The sequence below is a fragment of the Jaculus jaculus genome, chromosome 5 (genome assembly GCF_020740685.1).
Source record: "Jaculus jaculus isolate mJacJac1 chromosome 5, mJacJac1.mat.Y.cur, whole genome shotgun sequence".
NCBI lineage: Eukaryota > Metazoa > Chordata > Mammalia > Rodentia > Dipodidae > Jaculus > Jaculus jaculus.
The window spans coordinates 74554547-74577120 of NC_059106.1; the positions used below are offsets into that span (position 1 = coordinate 74554547).

General features: G+C 51.8%; 2 protein-coding genes across 3 annotated transcripts in view; one reads left to right on the forward strand and one right to left on the reverse strand.

Annotated features, from left to right (window-relative positions):
• The window catches only part of Zmpste24 (zinc metallopeptidase STE24), a 50473-nt gene extending 48398 nt beyond the window's left edge, over nt 1–2075 (forward strand). For both annotated transcript variants that reach the window (XM_045150776.1, XM_045150775.1), the window contains one exon: nt 602–2075. In XM_045150776.1, the coding sequence (XP_045006711.1) occupies nt 602–826 (225 nt within the window). In that variant the 3' untranslated portion in view covers nt 827–2075. The remainder of the gene's footprint in view (nt 1–601) is intronic.
• A 3975-nt stretch (nt 2076–6050) lies between these two features.
• On the reverse strand, nt 6051–22314 carry Col9a2 (collagen type IX alpha 2 chain). Its single transcript, XM_004665296.3, has 32 exons — nt 22078–22314; nt 20663–20737; nt 19275–19310; nt 19129–19191; nt 17377–17430; nt 17227–17262; nt 17107–17130; nt 16757–16810; nt 16400–16453; nt 16269–16316; nt 16020–16076; nt 15883–15936; nt 15498–15551; nt 14755–14808; nt 14604–14657; nt 14444–14497; nt 13139–13192; nt 12668–12721; nt 12453–12506; nt 11176–11220; nt 10525–10578; nt 10214–10267; nt 9932–9985; nt 9781–9852; nt 9572–9607; nt 9414–9458; nt 9286–9318; nt 8980–9126; nt 8709–8763; nt 8250–8438; nt 7323–7400; nt 6051–6788 (listed from the first exon to the last, which is right to left on the reverse strand). The coding sequence occupies exons 1-32, from the start codon at nt 22297–22299 to the stop codon at nt 6589–6591; spliced, it is 2217 nt and encodes a 738-aa protein (XP_004665353.2). The 5' UTR covers nt 22300–22314; the 3' UTR covers nt 6051–6588.
• Between the last annotated feature and the right edge of the window lie 260 nt (nt 22315–22574).

Below are 22574 nucleotides of genomic sequence, written 5' to 3' on the forward strand. Positions count from 1 at the left end.
GACTTTAGTGGTGAAAGTATTGATATACCATGAACCTCAGAGACTTAGTTGCTGGAAATCTCCTTTGAATGCTATGTCTTTGCCCGAATATTTATCAGTGTGTGTGAAAACCTTCTGTGTGAAAGGACAAAACAAATTTTAAAAAGAAGGAAGAAAAAGGAGGGAGTCTGGCTACATATTTTCATGCCAAGTCTGACTCTGCAAAGATAGTATGCACTGGTTTTGGGGTCACCAAGAAAGTGAGCACTACAACTTCAGCTGTGTGTCCTCCCAGAAGTTGTGTGACCTCTTGGGGCTTGGTGCTCTTCAACTGTGTAGTAGAAGTAAGAGGCTCCTGCAGAGTATGGGAAGGGAGCTCCAGGCACATGGCAGATTCTCTGAAGCTGCTACTTCTCTGTAAGGATTTATGTCTGCTTCAGGGCTGTTTGTTTAGGGGGAAGCTCAATATGTAATAAATGACTCCACCTTAAGATGCCGGTACTCTTCCATGTGATGTGCCATTTCTCATCTCCTATGCCAGACTTCTCTACAGACTCGGCTTGCAAAGCCTGCAGTGACAGGAAACGTGCTCAGTGGCTCTAATACTTCTTTCCTCCTTCAGGTCCTGTCTTTCTGCCTGACCGTCTTAAGCCGCAGATTTGAGTTTCAAGCTGACGCTTTTGCCAAGAAGCTCGGCAAGGCTAAAGACTTGTATTCTGCTCTGATCAAGCTAAACAAAGATAACTTGGGGTTCCCAGTTTCTGACTGGCTGTTTTCAATGTGGCATTACTCTCATCCTCCACTGCTGGAGAGACTTCAAGCTTTGACAAGTACAAAGCAAGACTGAGACACTCAGGGCCTGTGACTGAGACATTTCTGACTATTTCTGTCCTGGCAGCATGTTCCAGCTCTTGATGGTTTTAAACTTCTTCTTCTTCTTCTTTTTTTTTTTTTAAGAAAAATGATTAAGTATGAAAAGTCCAGATTTAAATACATTTACTATCTCATTTCAAAAATGATTTTAATAATCCATTTCTTAAAACATTGGATAGATTTTGAGGCTTGATGTTTTTAAAGGCATAGTTTTATTCAGCATCCAATGTATCAATTTATAAAATTATTTACAAAAATGCACAACTCATTTATTTATAGACAAGTGGACTCTGCATTCAGAGTGTCTGGGATGGAATGTTTACAGGAGGAACACCGCTGCTGGGTCCTTTCCACAATGCAGAAACCGTGGTCCCAAGTCATTGTGCTTGTAGCTCCATGCACCATTTCACCTGGTTCATTGGGCTTTTTTGTTTGTTTGTTTGTTTTTCTGAGGTAAGGTCTCGCCCTAGCCCAGGCTGACCTGGAATTCACTATGTGATTTCAGAGTGGCCTTGAACTCATGGCGATCCTCCTACCTCTGCCTCCCGAGTGCTGGGATTAAAGGCGTGTGCCGTCACACCTTGCTCAATCAGTGTTTTAAGTAAGAACAAGTAATCATTGACAAGGCTGATGCTGCTGAAATGAAAGGTGTTAGACATGTGCTGTACCACTGTCTCTAATTTCAGAACTTTGTTTCTTCCTGGTTGCATACTGATCAGGAATTTTCCTTTTTTTTTTTTTTTTTTTTAAAAGACAAAGTCTTACCATAACCCAAGCAGACCTCAGAAACTCTATATAGCACAGGCTGGCCTAAACCTCATGGCAGTCCTCCCACCTTAGCCTCCCAAGTACTGGGGTTCCAGGTGCATGCCACCATGGCCAGATTAGGGATGTCTAGTAGTGCTTTGAAATTTGAAATTATGTAGAAGATGTTTTAAATCATTGAGCTTTGTTTTTGCTTTTAAGAAAGTCTCAGTTTTTATATTTCTCTCACCTGGTGAGTATGGTGCCATTAGGGGCAAACTACTTTTTCTCATTCATTTTTTCCTCTCAGCAAGTAATAATAGTACATCCTGTAGCTAAGTAGAAATCACCGTATTTCCAGGTTTAATAATGTTGAAACTGGTAGAACATGGAAAGAAGAAAGAACATTTGGAAAAGTGAAATATTGATGAGTCTGTTATGATGTTACAAGGAAAAATATAGTTTTCTATCTCTTTTAAGGACAAAAATTTCTGTTTTTATTTTTGTAATTTTATTAGGCCAGATTTCACTTTTGAAAATTATAATTAGTAGGCATGATGTTTACTGTCAGAAAAAAAATGTCATGCAGGATTTCCACTTGTAAAGGTGTATGCTTGACTGCTTCAAATCTCTGTCCATTTTCTGAATGAGAACTTGATTTTGTGCCTAATGTTCCCACTCCCTGATAGCATTTACCTTCTGGGCATTTACTCCAAGTAGGATCAACTCTGTACCTTTATCTAGCCATAAACTCTGGTTCTACTGACATTTAAGTGGTATCTTCACATGGACATCTAATTAAATTAAAATTCTAGTTTTGGGGCTGGAGAGATGGCTCAGCAGTTAAAGGCACTTGCTTGCAAAGTCCATTGGCCTGGGTTTGATTCCCCAGTACCCACATAAAGCCAGATGCACAAAGTGGCGCATGTGCCCGGAATTTTTATGCATTGGCAGGAGACCCTGGTACCCCTGTGCACTCTCTCCTCTCTCACAATTGGATGTCTTTAAAAAAATTTCTAGTTTCGCAGTTCATTATTTATTTTCCTGTAGCTGATACAGTGCAGTTTTATGGTTTTTATCCAGCATCTTTCTCCATGTCTTCATGCTCAGATAACTGCCTTTCCTTCCTTCGGTGCCTTTAATACAAATTTCAGTTCTACACAAGTGAACCATTAAAAATTGCCAATGCAGATTTATGTCCTTGTCTTCAGTCTGATGCAATGTGTTTGTCATTTGTCACCCAGATATGTGTTACTTCCTAAAGGTCCAGGATGCTAGTGTCTGAAGATTCTACGATGAAGCAGCCTGAATGCTGAGTGGGGTCAGCACTGTCACCGTGTTCACTGTCTTGCTGGCCTCCTGCTCGCTCCAGAGCACCACCAGTTCTTGTTGACATTTCTTTTTCTTTTTTTTTTTTTTTTTTTTTTTTTGGTTTTTTGAGGTAGGGTCTCACTCTAGTCCAGGCTGACCTGGAAGGAATTCACTATGTAGTCTTAGGGTGGCCTTGAACTCACAGTAATCCACATACCTCTGCCTCCCAAGTGCTGGGATTAAATACATGTGCCACCACGCCCAGCTTTGTTGATGTTTCTTTTTTTAAAAAATTATTTATTTATTTATTTATTTATTTGAGAGCGACAGACACAGAGAGAAAGACAGATAGAGGGAGAGAGAGAGAGAATGGGTGCGCCAGGGCTTCCAGCCTCTGCAAACGAACTCCAGACACGTGCGCCCCCTTGTGCATCTGGCTAACGTGGGACCTGGGGAAGCGAGCCTCGAACTGGGGTCCTTAGGCTTCACAGGCAAGCGCTTAACCGCTAAGCCATCTCTCCAGCCCTGTTGATGTTTCTTTACAGGCAGCATTTGGAGTCAATCCTTCTCCATCATTATAACCTCATCTACTCCAACTAACTCTGGCCTTCATTATATATGGTAGTGGTCATTAACTCTTTTTTCTTTTTTTTTTTTTTTTTGTTTTTCAGGGTAGGGTTTCACTGCAGCCCAGGCTATGTATTCTCAGGGTGGCCTCGAACTCATGGTGATCCTCCTACCTCTGCCTTCCAAGTGCTGGGATTAAAGGCATGCACCACCATACTTGGCTGCCGTTAGCTTTTTAATATGTGACTGACTCACCCACAGTGAAAGGCTGACTGACATGTAGGAAGAGTCCAAAGGAGGCTTGTGAGTTAATGAAATCCCAAGCAGAGGAAGAGTAGACAGACAGTCCAAGAAAGTAAAGAGTGGTATTTTGTATCCTACTACTTGGCAGACATACATGGGGCAAGATTAAGTGACAGCTGTGGTCTGAGTTGAATTTCTATTGTATGTGTATATGTGCTGGGGGTCCTACCTAGGGCCTTGTGCGTGCTAAGCAATTGCTTTGTTTCTAGTCCCTTGTATCACTGGATTTTTATTGTTTGGCCTCCCAAGATTCGGTTATAGAGGAGCCACTCCCTGCTCCTTTGGTGGAAAGAACCACCTAGACCCTCAGGAAGTCTGGAACACACTTCAGCCACACACAAATTGAGACCAAATCCCTTCTTAGTTTGATGATGCAGTTCGTATTTTTGTTGTTGTTGTTCATTTTTATTTATTTATTTGAGAGGGTCAGAGAAACACAGAGAGAGAGAGAGAGAGAGAGAGAGAGAGAATGGACATGACAGGACCTCCAGCCACTGCAAAAGAATTCTAGATGCGTGCGCCCCCTTGTGCATCCGGCTAATGTGGGTCCTGGGGAATCGAGCCTCCAACCGGCTCCTTAGGCTTCACAGGCAAGCGCTTAACTGCTACGCCATCTCTCTAGCCCAGTTATTTTTTGAGTGTATTGAACATAATGTTCATTCAACACTGAGCACCTACTGTGTGCTAGACACTGTATGCTGAAAACAACAGCCATCAGGTGATAACAAAGTTTGTGTTTCAGCACTTTCTGTTAAATCGTGAGGAGTGCTGTGAAGAAACAGAGGGCATACAGGCTTGAGATGAGGTCACCTAATATAGGGTGCTGGATGCGAGGATGTTTGGGGAACAGCATTCCAAGCAGCATGCCTAGCATGGGTGACACATCACAGGGACTGGCATGACTAGAATGTGACGGACCAGGTCCTGGGCACAGGAGCACATTTAGAGAGAATATGGAAGATCTGCAGTTCACACTAACGTGATCTGAGTGAAATCCACCCACCAGAAATCTTAACAAAGGGGACAGACCACTGGTCCTTAGGAATTAGCCTCCACTCAGCCCCTTCAAATGCCTGAGTCACAAGTGAGGTGTTACTTTGCATGAGATTTGTGAATCATCAGGTTCTGTCCAGCAGACCCAGTTTTACAAAATCTCAGGGAGGGACAAGGAGGGCTCCTAAGTCAGCACATGAAAGAAACTTCAAGAGACAACTTGCTGTGGAAGCCCAACGTTTCAGACACTAGACCATGTATGGGATCTAGTGTAAAGCCTGTCCTACCACCACCACCTGAGAGCCTGCCCAGAACTAGACCAGGTCTCCTCTTGCCCCACCCTGGGCCTTGGAGCCTCTGTGTTCTGAGGGCTCCCTAGCAGCCATACAGTGGGGACCTCTCTCTGCGACCAGGAATGTTATAACTGAGAACTCGTCGAAGCACTGAAGGCAAAGCACTTTGTGGCCATTGGTGTTACCCTACCTTGTCCTTCCTGTCCTTAGACTGGGGCACAGGGCTGAGATGTCTCCAGTGGCAAATATATGTTGAGAGAGAATGGGCACACTGGTCAGCTGTGGGAAAGCCAGGCTTCAGCAGAGCCTGGTCCTTGGGCTGCAGTCCTGGGCCTCCAGGAGGGGCTAGGGATGGCAGTGCTTCATTTGGGGGACAACCAATGGCCAAATCAATACTGGACCAAGGAAACTTGTCACTCAGTTTCAAAAGCTCCTGGCTGGCCCAAAGCAATGGGACAGGAGCCCCCAAGGATACAGATCAGAGTCAGTGTCCCTAGATTTTTGTTATCCCAGCCCATGTCTTTTTCTTTCAGAGCTAGGAGAGTAACAGCCAGATCTACTCCAAGGTCCTGCCCCAGAACAAGAACACAGTGGGTACTGAGACAGACCCTGGCAAGCCTGTGGGAGTGCCGTGCTTATAAATATGACAGGGCTAGGCTATTGCTACCAGTGTACAAAAAGGCTCAGAAGAGCCGGAAGTGGTGGCATATGCCTTTAATCCCAGCACTAGGGAGGGAGAGGTAGGATTGCTGTGAGTTCAAGGCTAGTCTGAGACAACATAGTAAATTCCAGATCAGCCTGGGCTAGAGTGACACCCTACCTTGAACCCCCCCCCCAAAAAAAGTCTCAGAAGAAATTTGCCCAAAGTTACACAGCAGACCACCACCCATTCAAATCAGTATGTTCCCCTTAGAGGATATCACATTTTCCATCTTTTAAGAACTCTTGTCATCCTTGCCCAGACAATGGAGGCCCATCCACAAGTAGTTAGTCCATACCTAAATTGGGAGCTTTTATTTACACAAAGGTCAGGGTGGGTCTGGGGAGCAGGAAGTGGGAGATAGCAATACCAGAAGCAATCAGATGGGTGCTTAAATACTCAGGAGACGGGAAGGTGGTAGTGGGGCTGGCCTAAGGATTGCCACCTCACCCTCAACAAATACCCAACAAGTCCAGAGAGGGAGAATGGGCTCAATACAGGCAGAGGCAGAGACCTCAGTCCAACTGCCCCAGGCATAGGATGGCTGATGGAGAATTGGGCAGACGAAGAGGACAGTCAGTCATGCCCAGGTGGGGCCCTGGGAAGAAAAGCCAACTTCTTCCCTTTGGAGCTTGGACTCTCCAGCAACACTTGCCCTATAGGCCTCACCTTTCACACTAATGCCCTCCCACATGCTGAACTCCTCATTCTCAGGACCCCTGAGTTCTAGACAGAAAATCCTGAGAAAGCTGGCCTCCTGGACTAGGGTGCATGTCTATCCAGAGAGGACCCAGGATGCTAGTGGGCTCTCTCCTGGCTGGCTGCTCATGGCCCCTTGATAGACCCAGGCTCTGTGAGGCGGGCAGAGGCATAGGCCGAAGCTCCAAGGCAGGCTGCAGGCTCACAAAAGCCAGGCAGCCCCACTGGGCCTGGCAGGCCAGGTCGGCCGGCCTCTCCTGGAGCTCCTGGGGACCCTCGGTCTCCATCCTTGCCATTGATTGCCTGACCAGGCCGGCCAGGGAGACCTGCGAGGAGGGAGAAACAAGACATTAGGGCCTCATGTCTCAGCCCTAGAATTATGATGGAAGAAATTCTTCAGGTAAGTGAATAAGGCCAAGGATACCATAGGAAGATAGATGCATTTTGCCCAACTGCCTGGTAGGGGTCTTGGAAGCAAAAATTGCCAGTCCTCCCTACCTCAAAAAAAAGAAAAAGAAAAAGAAAAAAGAAAAGCTAGGCATGGTGGCACATGCCTTTAATCTCAGCACTTGGGAGACAGAAATAGGAGGATCACTGTGAGTTCAAGGCCACCCTGAGACTACCTGGGCTAGAGAGTAGACCCTGCCTCGAAAAAACAAAAATAAAGGTCCTTTTCCTCCATGAAGTGGTTAAGGTACATCCCAGGAATTCCTCAAAGTCCTAGACCCACCCAAAGACTGCTAGGCACTCCAAAGTGGCTGGCTGGCAGGCGGGGCCCCATGGAAGAGACTCAGGTGTCCATGAGTCCTTCATACCCAAGCTCAAAGACAGATCAGCCCTGGGTGGGGCTAAGGTTTTACCTGGGATCCCTGGAGGCCCTGGCATCCCAGGATGCCCACGTCCCATTTCTCCTCGGTCACCCTTCTCTCCACGCTTTCCTATAGACATAAAAGAGAGTCTTGATTTTTCAGAATTAAAAAACAACAACACATCTTCCCACTTTAATATTGGTTTCTCACATAGCAAGTGTTCTAATTTTGTGCTAATTTAATTTAGAGGAAAAGCAGAAATTATCATGGAGGGCTGGTTCAATGAAGTAAGAGCCTAAGGATGGGAGATGATTGTGTACCTGATAAGGTTTACTACAGGAAAGTGTCCAACAATACATGGTGAACTACGAAGGGCTCTGTGTAAATAAATGAACTCTAAGTGTAATCCTCACAGCCTTATGAGGTTGGTATATTAATGTCTCCATATTACAGCTAAGTCTAAGGCTCAGGGAAATTAATAGGTAACTTGTCCAAGGGCCACATTGAGGAAGTGACAAACTGGATTCACACCCTCCAAGTCTTGTGGCTCCTGGCCCGCCTGGCTTAATCCCCTTCTGATCTGTCACCCCATGTCTACATGCATGGCAAAATGTTTATGGGGTACCAATGACCAAATGAAGCATTTCTTTATGGTGGCGCACACCTTTAATCCCAGCACTGGGAAAGCAGAGGTAGTATTATTGTGAGTTTGAGGCCAGCCTGGAACTACAGCGAGTTCCAGGCAAGCCTGGACTAGAATGAGATGACCTGGGGAAGGGGAGGGGAAGGGAAGGTAGGACCAAGTCCCTAAAGCTGTAAAAGCTTCATTTCCATCTACTTGCTGCTGGAGAAGAGCACCAGAATATCTCGTGAAGTTTGACTGAGTGTCTGACTGACTGCAGGGGACTGAAGGTCCCTGGGCTGCCCTCGTAAAATTCCCCTGACCCAGCTCCACTCTTGCCCCAGAGCAGCACTTACCCTTGGGTCCTGTGTTGCCAATCTGACCCACAGCTCCCACAATGCCAGGAATGCCCCGAGGTCCAGGGTGTCCATGAGGTCCCTGCTTGCCTGGGTATCCAGGGGGCCCAGGAGGTCCTGGGGGACCCACCATCCCAGCTGCACCCAGGGCTTCCCGCTTGGAACTCACAGCCACCTCTGCCAGTTTCTCTGGAGGGAAGAGGTGGAAGAAAGATCAAAGATAAGCCTGGGACGTTGGAACCTCCTGATGGGCCTGGTCCCTAGATTTGCAGACAGGGAAGCTCTGAGCTCCCCCTTCCTCAGGCCGTGATTTATGAATTCCACGGTCCAGGGTGGTTAGTTCCACGGCTCTCCGGAGACCGAGCTGGAAGCACGTTAGCAAGACCACATAGAGAGACTATGGTGAAGGGTGACCGTTCACTGAAGTGGGCTATGAGGAACGGCGGCTGTTCTCCTCACCTTGCAGCATCTTTAGCACCACGTCCACGATGTGCTGGTCACTAGCATCTCGGCCCTGTAAAGCAGAGAGTGGTCTTTCAGAAAGAAGCCCCCCGGGTGCCTAGCAGGGCCGACCAGTTCCCACCTTCTCCCCGCATTTCAGTTAGGGTGGTCACCCCCATCCTCTCTGGTCCAAAGCCTGGAACCAATTTCTGGAAAGCTGGGGCGGGGGAGGGGCAGGGAACTCCCAGCTTTGGGGATAGGCCACACCTTGAAGGAGGTGTCCACTCACCGCCACACCCTGCCTTCCAGGTAATCCTGGCACGCCTCGGTCTCCAGCCAGTCCTCGCGGGCCGGGAAGCCCAGGGTAGCCCTGCACTCCTGGGGCACCCGCATCCCCGCTGGGACCAGGGTAGCCTGGCTCTCCGCGAATTCCTTGCTGCCAGGGCAAAGGGCGGGGGTGAAAAGGCACGGGGTGGGCGGGCCGTGGTGGGGGGCGGGGCCACGATGTGGGGGCGGGGCCGTGAGGGGTAGGTCCTCCCACGGGAGCACCCCGAGGGAGGATAGCATCGGAGTGGGAGTGTATGGCAGGACTCACCTGTCCCTTGGGCCCAGGCTCGCCAGATTCGCCCTGCGAGCACGAGCACGGAGAGCGCGGTCAGGAAGTGATGGGGACCTCAGGCCGAGCCCCCCAACTCCCGCCCAGCCCCCAACATGTCCGCTCACCTTCTCTCCTTTCTCTCCCGGGAGGCCGGCCACCCCCGGGTCTCCCTGCACACAGAGAAACAAGGTCAAGCACGGGGACAGGGGCCAGGCCACGAAGCCTCCCTGCACAGACCCGATGCCCCAAGCCTGGAGGCAGGGCAAGGGGCGCTGGGACTCACCACTCCGCCGCGGGGCCCGGTCTTCCCTGGGGAGCCCTGGAGAAAGAGCGATGAGAGGCTTAGCGAGCTCCTTTCTTGGCGGGGGGTTCCTTGGGGTTCCCTCCATCCCGCTCTCCACCACGTCCCTCTCCCGCTCCTCCGGGCCCAGGAGACAAGAGCCTGAGACTGCCCAGCAGCTTTCCCTGGTTCCTTCCAGCCCCCTATAGTACCTTATCTCCTTTGATGCCTGGCAAGCCTTGAGGTCCTGGAACTCCAGGGGGGCCCTGTTCCCCCTTGGGACCCTGAGGAGAAACCAGTGGAATAAATTAAACGAGGGACCTGGCCATGTCTCCCTGTCCACCTCAGCAGCCCTGTGCTCACCTGACGTCCTTGAGGGCCTGGCTGTCCCACTGGCCCCCTCTCACCCTGATCACCCTGAAATGGAAAAAGGAGGTCACACCCGGCTGGAGCAGCCAATCAAGCCAGGGCCCCAGCCTCTAAAAGGTTAGGTGCTCTCCATGTCCACCGTCGCCAGCAGAGTGCCCTTTGTTCTACTTTAATTTGAGACCTTGCCAGAGAGTATCCACAAAGATCCTGGGTCTGGCAGTGCCTGCTGCTGCAAGGACCCCTGGGGAGGGACCACTAGACCAGGAACGAACTTACCTTCTGCCCCAAGATGCCACGGGGACCAATTTCTCCTTGAGGGCCTGGATCCCCCTGGGGGAAGGAGAAAGGCTAAGCAGCAGGCCTAGGAGAACCCTCCTTCCCACACCTGGCTCATCCTTTTCCCCAACTGACTCAGCTTACTGGCTTCAATTAAAGAAGCTGGCCTAGAAAGCAGAACTGGGTCACTGGGTCCAAGACACTCCCCAGGTTGGGGCTCTACTCCTCACTCCTTTTTGTACTGTGGTCAGGGCCTTCATTCAGACTTAGGAAGGCCAAAGCTCCCCTGGGTCAGTAGAGGGGACACTTACCTCCTTCCCAGGGGGACCAGAGAATCCAGGGAGGCCCTGCTGGCCTGGCTCACCCTGCAGGAAAACACAGTTTCTGGGTTGGAGAGATGACTTAGTGGTTAAGGCGCTTGCCTGCAAAGCCTAAGGATCCAGGTTCCATTCCCCAGTACCCAGATGCACAAGGTGATGCATGCCTCTGGAGTTTGTTTGCAGTGGCTGGAGGCCCTGGCATGCCCATTTTCTATCTGCCTCTTCCTCTCTCTCTCTCTCTCTCTGTCTTTCATTCCCCATCTCTCTCAAATAAATAAATAAGTAAATAAAGTATTTTTAAAAAGAAAACACAGTTTCTTAAGTCAGACTAGCCAGCCATTAGTCTCAAGTGGGCATAAGAACCCTGGACCAAGTACGCAACCAAATGAGCAATGAAGAGTGCAGGATGCTCTCGGTCAAGCACTCTTGGCTCCTGAGTTTGTTTCCCCTCTGGATTTCAGACTGTGTCATCCAAGCCAGGCAGAGGGGGAGGATGATTACCGGAAGAGGTGGTTCAGCTCTGGGGTCCAGGCCTAATTAAGACTAGGCCTCACAGTCCTAAACCATGCCTCATTATCCACCACAACCCTCTTGTTTAGATGGGACCAATTCAGGCCCCAGCTTGGGGGGTGGTGACCTCACCTTGTCTCCAGGACCACCTTTTGTCCCAGGTTGGCCTGGCACACCCTGCAGAAAGAAGTTGTATCAGTTTCTGCCCAGCCAAGCTTTCTTCCATATAATGATGGTTGAACAACTAAAGACCCAGTGTGAGCCAGGCGCAGTGACACACACCTTTAACCCCAGCACTTGGGAGGCAGAGGTAAGAGGATCACTGATAGTTGAGGCCACCCTGAGACTACATAATGAATTCCAGGTCAGCCTGAGTTAGAGTGAGACCCTACCTCGTAAACAAAAAAAAAAAAAAAAAAAAAAAAACACCACCCAGTGAGGTCCTACTTGGTAACACATGCCTTTGGTCCCAGCACTCACATTCGGGAGGCTGATGTAGGAGGATTGCTGTGAGTTTAAGGTCACCCTGGGACTACATAGTGAATTCCAGGTCAGCCTGGGCTAAATTGAGACCCTATCTTGAAAAAACAAAAGAAAAACAAAGGAAACAAGCCAGAAAGACCCAGTGTGGTATCATGAACTTGGCTGTCGAGCCCCAAGCCCAGTGGGAGAGGAGTAGGTGACCTGTCTGTCAGACAAGGCCATGCTTGTGGAGAAAGAAGAGCCGATGGGGAGGGCACCCGGGAGTACGGGTCTGCACATGTACAAAGAAGCAGGCTTTGGCCAGCTGGTACCCCCAGGAAGGAAGTGTGTGGGCACCCACAGACTCGGCTTCGGAAGGTATGAAGTAGAGATGGCCTGAGCGGTGAGCAGGAGCCAACAGAGTCAAAGCCAGGCAAAGGCCTGAAGGTGGAGAGCTATCAATGTCACCGCAGCATTGAGGGGAACAGGGAGGCAGTGGCTGACAAAGCAGGGGAGCTGCCTGGGCTCATGTTATGGCGGCCCTGAGGAGCTGTAAAGTCAAAGATTACATCTGCACTATTTGTATCAGTTTGCCTGCCACTTAGGGTACCGCCAATATTCCCTATTTACTAAATGGCTAGACTGAATGACTTTCCTGGGGCAATGAGGAGTCACAGAAGGTGCTTAGCAGGGAGAAATGGTTCAATTCCACTTAGCCAGTGTGGAGAATTGGAACAGCCAGAGAGCAGGTTACAACAACTACCTGAACAACGGGGCCCAGGATCTACAGAAGTGTAATGAGGCAAGATGTGGGAACAAGGCTGGCCACGGCTTGGGTGTAGATTTCGACTTCAGTGGCCATAACTGGGAGGTGAGTGACAGAGGGCCTGGCCTCGCTGAGGCCCAGGAGGAGTAACCTGCCCCTGAACAGCCCTCTGGATACTCACCGCTAAGCCTTGATGGCCTGGGTTCCCAGGCCGCCCTGCCTGTCCAGAGCTGCCCTAGAGAGAGAACCAGAAGGACAAATTAGAGCCCCAGCCAGAGGCTCTGTGGCTTCCACTTGAGTGCCCTGATGTCTCTGGGATCAGCATAATGAGATCAAAAAGGCCAAGACAGGACAGACCAGACCCTCTCCAATCCCACCAGCACTCCCCACTCGTACCTTCACGCCAGGTGTGCCTGGGGTCCCATCCTTTCCGTCAATCCCTGGAGGACCCTGTTCAGGAAAAAAATTCAAGGAACACAACGGGAGATCACTGGGTGAAGCCATCCCCCCTGTGACACACCCCCCTGTGACAGCTTCACAGGCAGGGAGGGAAATGATCTCATGAAGTCCTAGCCAACTGGGTAAGGGGAGCTGAAGTGAGAGGGGATTAAGGGGGACAAGCCATGTCCTTCTTTTGTGTGGATGACTGTGCTCAGATTGCTACAGGCTTCTCATGAGCCAGCCTACAGTATTGCCCTCATTTGCAGGTGAGGAAACTAAGGCACAGGAAAGGAAGTGGTTTACAAGTTACAGGCCTGGCTTGCCTGCTGCTGAGTTTGGTCTAGAACTCTAAACTTCTCTTAGTCTAGGGCTGTGGCCAAATTTATCAAACCCCGGTCTCTGTCTGAGATGGCCTTTGGCACTTACCGTTGCACCCTTTGGGCCTGTTATCCCCTGGGGTCCTGGGACACCTTGGCTGCCCTGTAAAGTAGGTAGACATGGGTTCCTTTAGGGTGATGAACCAGCTGGCTGTGCACAGAAAAGGGCACAGCTGAGACCAGTGGCCAATAGGTCCCAGGGTCACTGTGGCCTGGGTCACTCTGTACAGGGGCTGGACAAGAGGGACTTGGAAGTATACTCTAGTCTGGCACAAGGAGGAGGAGGGTGTTCAGTTCAGCACCAAGGAGCTGGCAGAGCTGTGCAAGGGTTTCTGGGAGCCCCAGGCATTCAGACATCAGAGCTCACTTAAGTAAAGAAATACAATCACCAAGGACAATGTATAGTCTTTTTTCTAAGTGTGTATGTGTGTGGGGGAACAGAATATTTTTATTTGAACAAGAATTATAAAGATGGTTTGGGGAAAATTGGGAAAAGCTAAAGACAGCTGGACGTGGTGGCATACACGTTTAATCCCAGCACTTGGGAAGCAGAGGTAGGAGGATCACCGTGAGTTTGAGGCCACCCTGAGACTACATAGTGAATTCCAGGTCAGCCTGGGCTAGAGTGAGATCTTACCTAGAAAAAACAAAACAAACAAGCAAGCAAGCAAACAAACAAAAAAGCTAAAGACAGATTGGCTACTCCATGACATTAGGAATAAAATTGTAGGGACTGTCCCTTGAGAAGCTCACACCCATCCTTGAGTGTGTCTTATCCTTCCTCTGAGCTCCTCTCTTTATGAACCCCGGTGCCTAAATCTATGTTAAAAGCTCTCAATAAACTCTAGTCCATGCTGGTCGTAGTGGCATACATCTTCAATGCCAGCATTCAGGAGGCTGAGGTAGAAGGATCACGTGAGTTTGAGGGCAACCTGGCACAGAGTGATTTCCAGGTCAGCCTGGGCTACAGTGAGACCCTACCTTGAAAAACAAAACAAAACAAAACAAAACAAAATGTTAGCTTTACTCTCTGTTCAATTTTTCTGTAAACCTAAAACTTCTCAGAAAAATTAATTGGAAAAAATGAGTAAGAGTTAAGAGAATGTGGAACTAGACCAAATCCCATTAGCCCCATGGCTGATTTACTGGAATGTCACTGTCTGGCCCCGGCTCCAGTGGCTGCAAGACTAGATCCCATGGCTTCTATAGAAGTCAGAATCAGTCCGGGCTTTCAGCACAGACTGTCTGTCAATCCCTGTAGCAATCACCCCTGAACACAGACTGATATGCACATATGTACACACACACACACACACATACACGCTAACCAGGAAAAGGATGTCCAAGGACTTACCACATCACCCTTCTGCCCAGCTCGGCCTGGTGGACCCCTTGGGCCTTCTTCTCCCTGGCAAGGAAACATGAATCCAAATCACACAGGCTTAGGAGGAGCAGTACCCGCTTGGCAGCTATGGGGGTGCCAGCCTGGGGCTGGGGGGCAAAAGTAGGCTTACCGGTGGCCCAGCAGCACCAATAGAACCCACCATGCCTTTATACCCACGAGGACCCTGGGAAAAGAAAAGGGCTATGGGTCAATCCTGACCGGCCACACCTGGAGACCAGAGCGTTAGATAAGGAGCCCTTGCAGGACAGTGCTGGACTCACCATCTCTCCTTTCGGTCCTGCCATGCCTGGGTAGCCCCTGATGCCTTGGGGACCCTGTCAAGACAGGAAAATGACAATGAGGGCAGTTGTAAGGCTTACTTCCTGACACCTTTTCTTTTTCTTTTCTTTTTGGTTTTTCAAGGTAGGGTCCGTCTCACTCTAGCCCAGCCTGACCTGGAATTCACCATGTAGTGTCAGGATGGCCTCAAACTCATAGTGATCCTCCTACCTCCCAAGTGCTGGAATTAAAGGCCTGTACCACCATGCCCCACTTCATGACACCTTTTCTGAACCCCCCTTCTCAATGCCCCCTTGAGTCTGGCAGAGCCCTTACCTCCTAGGTGGGACAGTGTGGCTCAGAGGCAGGGAGGGTCACTTAAAGCAGCAGTGGCAGACATGGACCTCAGTAGATTTTGGTCCTGTCCTCTTTTTGTTTTTTCTTGGTTTTTCAAGGTAGGGTTTCACTCTAGCCCAGGCTGATCTGTAATTCTCTATGTAGTCTCAGGGTGGCCTCGAACTCACAGTGATCCTCCTACCTCTGCCTCCTGAGTGCTGGGATTAAAGACGTGTGCCACCACGGCCGGCTAGGTCCTGTCCTCTTAATTCCTGATGGCTAGCCTCATCCTACCTTTCCCCACTCAGACTCTTCCAGCCAGACACAGGTTTCTTCTAGAAGGTAGAGGCCAGCCATTAAGAGCCCCCAGAGTGACAGAGGGGCGCCACAGCAGTGAGGTACTCCTTACCGGTGGTCCAGGGATTCCTTGTTCTCCAGAGGCACCTATATCTCCCTTGGGGCCCTAAGAGCGAAGATGAGCAATGAGACTGGCAGGCAGATGGAGACAAGTGCACAGACAAGTCATGTCACCGGCCACCTTTCCCAGCAAACACACAGGAAGGACAATGAAAAGCCACACAGCGGATTGTCCCAGGTTGGGGAAATGGAGCAGGAGCGAGGAGAAGGGACTTGACCCAAGTCACATTGGTCTGGAGAGTAGGTGTCCTGCCTGCCAGCCCAAGGATTTGTCTCCTTGAGCCCATAGCCACAGGCGAAGGACTGAGAAAGGGAACAGGCCTTGATAGAGTTGTCTCTTACAGGCCCCATCCCTGGCTCTCAGCTCCCACACTCACCGGCTTCCCTTGGCGGCCAGGATCACCCAGAACCCCATGTTTGCCCGGATGTCCCTGAAGAGAAAGAGAGAGCTCAGGACTGGGTTCCATCCAATCACATGCTCCATCCTCCCAGGACAAGAGCCAGCAACTCTCACCTTCACTCCCTGCAGCCCCTGGGGGCCTTTCACACCCGCTGGACAGTTGGTTGGACACTGGAAAGGAAATCCCACAGGGCCCTGAGATCTGTGTGACCTGGGCCAGCTGGTCAACACATCTCCATCTCCCCAACTCCCAAACAGACATCCCTCCTCCCTGTCACCTCCCCTCCTCACTGTGTACAGGGGGGGTGGGTGAGGTGTGGGGGAAGAACCTTGTCAGCCCCGCCTGAACCCCCTGCCTCTCACCAGGAAGTCTGCACTGCCTTCCAGACCCTGGATGGTTCCTGGGCGGCCCTAAGAGGAGAAGCATGAAGACAGGGCCTGGCATGACCCACCTTCATCCCAAGCACCTTCCTTGGGAGAACATGTCCACTTACTGGTTTCCCAGGGGGTCCTGGAGGTCCTGATGGTCCCTCTGGTCCTGGGTCCCCCTGGAAGCAAGAGGAGTCCAAATGATAGCACCATGCTTGCCTGGCCCAGGTACCCTACCCTTCCTCTACTTCCGGCCCCTGCTCCATCCAGGCTACTCTCCAAGGCATCTCCTGAGAGCCTTCACTGGGGCCAGCCCTTAGCCTCCCTGAAAGACCTACTGCAGAGTAGGGTCAATGGGGGAGGACACTGCCCAGACCTGGAGGAGTTTCCCATGGGCCAAAGCAGCCCAGAAACTCCCATCCAGTCCATCCCAGCACGCCAGCTTGGCAAGGACAAGAGGCAGCGTAGAAGGTGGCGCTCACCTTGGGGCCTGTGACTCCAATCTCACCAGGGAGGCCAACAGGTCCAGGTGGTCCCTAGGAAGCAGAGAGGTGGATGTCTAGGATGCCTCAGAGGGTCAACCTGCCCTACAGGAAACCTCCTCCCCATGGTGACCCCAGAGAGTCTGGAAGAGTGTGACCAGCCTGTTCCAGAGTCAGTGAGGGGACAGGCCCAGAGAGGGCTGGACCAGGGTCGCCAGCAAGCCAGCCCAATCATGGCACTATCACAACATGCTGGTCCTTCCCCATGACAGTGACTCCCCCAGGAGCCCTTCTGTTGTCCTCTTCTTCGTTGGGAGGCCTAGGGACCCTCCCCTACCATCAGGACTTACAGGAGGTCCAGCGAAACCAGGTCCCTGAAACAGAAGGAAAGGAATTTGGATTCACGGATCCCTCTGCAGGTCCTCCCAATCCACAGAGGGTGCCTGGGTGCCCCTGCAGGTGGTACTCACCGGCAGGCCAGGGGGACCTGGGAGTCCGGGCTGTCCCTGCAGAAGCAATGGGAGAGGCTCAGAGACTGGGTCTCTTGGGTCCCTGGTCCTGTCCACTGAAGCATCTCAGGCCCTAGGTTGTCTTCACTGAGCACCCAGTAGGCCCCTTACCTTGACTCCAGGGGTCCCCATGGGACCAGGCTCTCCTTTGGCTCCTGTTAAACCCTGGGGAAGTAGAATGCATGATCAAGGGGCAACCTGGCCCTGAATGAAAGGTCAGGACAGGTCTAGGACTCTTTAGGCTTCCACACTCTGTGGAGGCTTAGGGACTTTGTGAAAAATATTTTATTTATTTGCAAATGGAGAGGGAGTAAAGGAGAGAGGGGTGGGGGAGAAAATGGGCATTCCAGACCCCATTGCCCCTGCAAATGAACTCCAGATGCATTTGCCACTTTGTGCATCTGGCTTTACCTAGGTATTGGGGAGTTGAACCCAGGTCAACAGGCTTTGCAAGCAAGCACCTTTAGCCACTGAGGCATCTCTTTAGCTCAGGCTTAGGGCCTTTTGACATTCCCTATTCCCTTTATTTAGGAATCCTGGGAGGCAGACAGGTAGAACCACCATTCTTGGTGTGTGCATGTGCACTACTGTGTATGCAAAGGTTTATGACCCATGCACACGCATGCAGAGGCCAGAGGAGAATGTTGGGTATACTCCTCTATCACTCTTCTGCCTTATTCCCTTGAGACAGAATCTCAGTGAACTTGGAGCTTACTGCTTTTCAGCTAGACTGGCTGGCAGGGGTCCCAGAGATCTTCCTGTCTCTGCACCCCCCATCAGTGCTGGGGTACAGCCATAACTGACTTTTTATATGAATGGGTCTGGGTTGAACTCACTTCGTCCTCACCTCATCTCTCCCCTATCTTCCTTTTTTGTTGAGGCTAGCTCTTATGTAGCCCAGGCTGGCTTTGAACTTGTATATGAGTATGACCTTGAACACCTGATCCTCCTGCTTCTACCTCCTGAGTGCTAGGGTAATAGACATGCATCACCATGGTCTATGCAGTGCTGACATGAATCAAACCAGCACTTCACAATGCTAGGCAAGCACTCTATCAATGGAACCCATCCCCTGCCCAGTTATCCTCCTTTGAAAGACTAGAAACCAAGATCCAAAGATTTGTGTGTACAACCCCACTCTTCCCAGTTTAGGGGTTTAGGATATCTAACCATGGGTCTGGACTGGCTGTGTGTTTGATGTCTACCCTTGGCGACTTCTGAGCCTTAGATTCCTCATGTGCAAATGAGTTACTCTTGCCCACCTCTCTGGATGGAGGAGAGCGGCCACAGGCTCATAAGAGGGGGTGTGTTTGTAATCTTAGTAGGGTATGTGGGTGAAGAGTTGGGAGGGGATGTGATGACTGGTCCTGCCGTGGTCACACCTCTGGAGCCAGAAGGGCAGACACAACTCATGAGGTGTGTCTCTCCTTCCTCCCATCTTTCATATGACTCAAGCATATCCCCCACTAGATCACTGTTCCCATATCCCTAAAGTTGGCTGTCCTCAGGAGCCTGTGACTTTGCAGGCTCCTGGGAGCTCTGTGATAACAACCAACTGATATCCTTTTCTTGAATTGTACCTGGGGCTTTGGAGGAGATGGGTGGACAGGGCACACATGGACAGTGAAACCACTGGAGGCCAGAAATGTGAGACTAAGACCTCCCACCTACGGACAAGCGGAACAACCTTGCACCCCCACCAAAAGCAAAGCCCTCTTTGCACCTCAGCTGCCAGAGACTCAAGGCTCTTAGGGTGGGTGTGAGGTTCCTGTGATTTGGCAAGACATTCTCCATACTGCTGCTCCTCTAAACAACATTTGTGAACAAGCCGGAAGCAGTCTCTATCCAGCCTCAGGTACTCACATCGATGCCAGGCTTCCCATCCGGCCCATCTGGCCCGGGTTTGCCTGGATCTCCTTTGGAGCCCTTAAAAACATAAGGGAACAGATGTTAGCCAGAGGAGAGCAAGAATGAGAAGGAACAAAAATCAAAAGGGAGAAAGCACTTACCGGAGGGCCAGCTTTCCCTGTTGGGCCTTTGTCACCCTGTAAAACACAAGTTGGTGAGATAGCACCTATGGCTCATGAGACCGGCTGGATGTCCCAAAGACCCTTCTCTTGCTCCTCTCTTCTATACTCCTTTTTAGGGAAATAGCCCACATTCCTCAATACACAAATAAGAGAGATGGCTTAGTGGTTAAGGTATTTACCTGCAAAGCCTAAGGACCCAGGTTCAATTCCCCAGTACTCACGTAGGCCAGATGCATGTGGTGCAGGGGCTAGAGGCCCTGGTACACCCCGTTTTCCCTCTCTCTCTCTTTATCAAATAAATAAATAAAATTTATTTTACAAACAAATAAAATGTAGGTGCATGGAGACCAACCCAGCTAACTGGAGAGGGGTGTTCAGATACAGAACTGTGTTTTGGGGATGTTTATGTTTGTAAAGTGCTAGCTATGAGGCCTGCAAAGGGGGGCTGTGGGCCAAGCTAGCTGGGCCCATGCCCCTTGGGCTAGGCAAGCACAGGGAGAATGCTGAGGCTGTCAGAGAAACCTGAAAAGAGGGAAGAAAGGGAGGTGGGCAGCTGCTCCTGGTTAGGAAAAGCAGAGGCTGAAGCAGAGATAAGGGCCAAGTGAGGTAGATTCAAAATGATCCTAAGCAAGGAAGAAGCGATTTCCTAAGTGACAAAAAATCTGGAGAGATGGCTTAGTGGTTAAGGCCCTCTTGCCTGGGAAACAAAGGACCTAAGTGACAGAAGACCCTGGGTCAGATTCAGCCCCAGAGAGGCCTCCAGGCATTCCAAAGCCTGCAGCTTCTACAGTTTGGCTGAGGGCCCGGGACCCTGTGTTTGGGGGTTGGGGGCACCAAGCTGAAAAGAAGGCTGTCCAGAAGGCAAATATCCAGTGGACCTCCTGGGGGAGCCTCCAGGATGAGGTATTTAACCCTCAGCAAGCAAAGGAGGCCAGGGGACAAGTCCAACTGATTCTGAAGCAAAAGCAGAAGGAAAGAAAGAGACAGGAGACTTGGCCGGGCTGGCCAAGTTTCCCCAGGGACCCTGAAGAGGTGGCCAGGCGTGCTATGGGAGGTTAAGGCATCTGCTACCAGCAAGGAGGAGGGAGGGCGGGAGAGGAATAAGGACTCGCTGTGAGCCGAGGCCGGCAGACAGAACAGCAGCTCCTTGTGGCGCGCGCGGCGCGGGCAGCTCTAACCGGCTCAGAATTTCAGGGTTGGTTTGAGGTTTTCACGGAACAAACGCGCTCCTTGTGGTCCTGGCCCGCGCGGCCCGCCGGCGACCAGGGGCCGCTCCACCGCCCGGGGCTCCCACCCCGCGCTCACAAAGCTGTCCTTTGTGGGCTGCTCCCTCCCCGCCCCACTCGGGTCTCACAGTAGACACTCACGTCGATACCGTCCGAACCAGGCACTCCTGGTGGCCCTGGGGGGCCCGGGGGTCCTGGCTCTCCGGGTGGACCTCTCTGAAAACACGCACAAGGGGACAGTGCTCAGTGCTGGGAGCTGGGAGTCCCAGGGGCTGCAGGAGACCGGGGAGCCGAGATCTTAGTGCTGCGGGAAAGGATGCCTCCCACAGAGCCGCCCACTCCCGTAGAGTCTGCAGTGTGCTGGGCACCGTGTGGCATCGTGCCCGTTATCTTATTAAACAGGACTGTAGGGGGATGCTATTAAGGGCCACAATCTGAGAATACGAAAAACACGCACATAGAGATTAAGGGTTCGTGGTCTTTGAGAGAGAGAGAGAGGAAGGATTCCCTCCTAGGTCTGCCATTTCCTTCCCCTGGACCTCGTGGTTCTTGAGCTGTGGTAGTGGGCAATAGATGGAGATGCTGATGGCCCAAGTAAAATCACAGATAATATGTAAGGGGTGGCCCTCAACGAATGGCAGCTCGAAATATTCTTTGTTGATTTTTTTTTCTCCCGCAAGAGCGGGTTTAACTCTAGCCCAGGCTGACCTGGAATTGACCATGTAGTCCCAGGCTGGCCTTGAACTCATGGCGATCCTCCTACCTCTGTATCTCCAGTGCTGGGGTTAAAGGCGTGCGCCACCACACCTGGCCTTTTTTATTTTTTTTTAAACAAATTTTTGGTACACAAGTGAACAAACACTTTTTCCTCTCCCTCTGTGACCGGTAAAGCCCGACCAGAAAAGGGGCCGCGCAGAGAAAGGCGTCATGAGGAAGGGATGCGAGGACTTTTCCCACTAGAAGCATCTTCTCCCCAGCATCGCCCTGGGTCCTCCCTGGAGTGGCCCACCACCCTCGACTCTGGCAGAAGTCCTGCTCGTGCCAGGCGCCCGCACCCTCCCCAAGTCAAGAAGCGCCAGGCTGGCACCCCGTGGCACCCTCGCCGCGGTCCGGTTCGGCTCCGGCCGCCCTCCCCGCCCCGAGCGCGCGAGCGGGTCCGAGCGGCCTCTGCGGGGCGACAGTGGCGTCTGGCCCGAGCCGGCGCCCCCGGGAGGCGGCGCGGGCGGAGGCCCAGCCACGGGCTGAATGGGCACCATTGTCTCGACCGCCACCTGGGCTCTCCCGGCTGCCAGGACCCCGCGCCAGCTCCGGCCCCAAGTTGCCTGGCTCGGGCAGGGCCGAGCATCTCGGGACAGGGTCCCTCCGGCTCCCCGGCTCGTCCACCTCCTCTTACCATGCGCGTCACCCGCGGTGGGGGCCTGCGCGGTGGCTCTGTCCTCAGCTGACCCCCGGGAGGTTGCTGGCTAGAGGGTGACCGAGCCCATCACCAGACTCCTGGATCCTGAACCTCGGACCCCAAACCCAAGACCCTGGCACCCGAGGGCGGCGGGACTTACGATCTGCGCTAGGGCGAGTCCGAGCACCTGCAGCAGGAGCAGGAGGAGGCTGCGAGGCGCTGCCATGGCACGCGACCGGCTCCGGGGCACCGACGGCTGAGGCTGCGCTCCGACAGGCGTGCCCGACCTTCTGAAGCTGCGGCGGGCGGGGCGGGAGCCAGCGGGCCGGTCACCTGAGAGCCCAGCTCCGCCCCGCCCCGGACGGTCCTCCGCGCCCACCATGGGTTCTTGCCCTGGGCTTGCCAGAGGCCCCAGCCTGGAAGTTCGAGAGGCATTCCAGGCTGCGGGCCCTGGACGGTGGTGCAGTTTCTGTCCGGCCTTCCCTCTGACCCATATCTACCTCTGCCTGACCCAGGCCTGGCTGGGTTTTCTTTAAAAAAAAAAGGGGGGGGGGGCTGGAGAGATGGCTTAGCGGTTAAGCGCTTGCGTGTGAAGCCTAAGGACCCTGGTTCGAGGCTCGGTTCCCCAGGTCCCACGTTAGCCAGATGCACAAGGGG

Bases quoted from the DNA above. Each gene is read 5' to 3' on its own strand.
- Col9a2 (XM_004665296.3), bottom strand. From the start codon at position 22,299: ATGGTGGGCGCGGAGGACCGTCCGGGGCGGGGCGGAGCTGGGCTCTCA. The intron at 19,192-19,274 runs GTAAGTGCTTTC...TATGTTTTTAAG, and splicing joins CAGGGAAAGCTGGCCCTCCG to GGCTCCAAAGGAGATCCAGG. The intron at 16,454-16,756 runs GTGAGCGCCACC...TCTTGCTTCCAG, and splicing joins TTGGAGTCACAGGCCCCAAG to GGGGACCCAGGACCAGAGGG.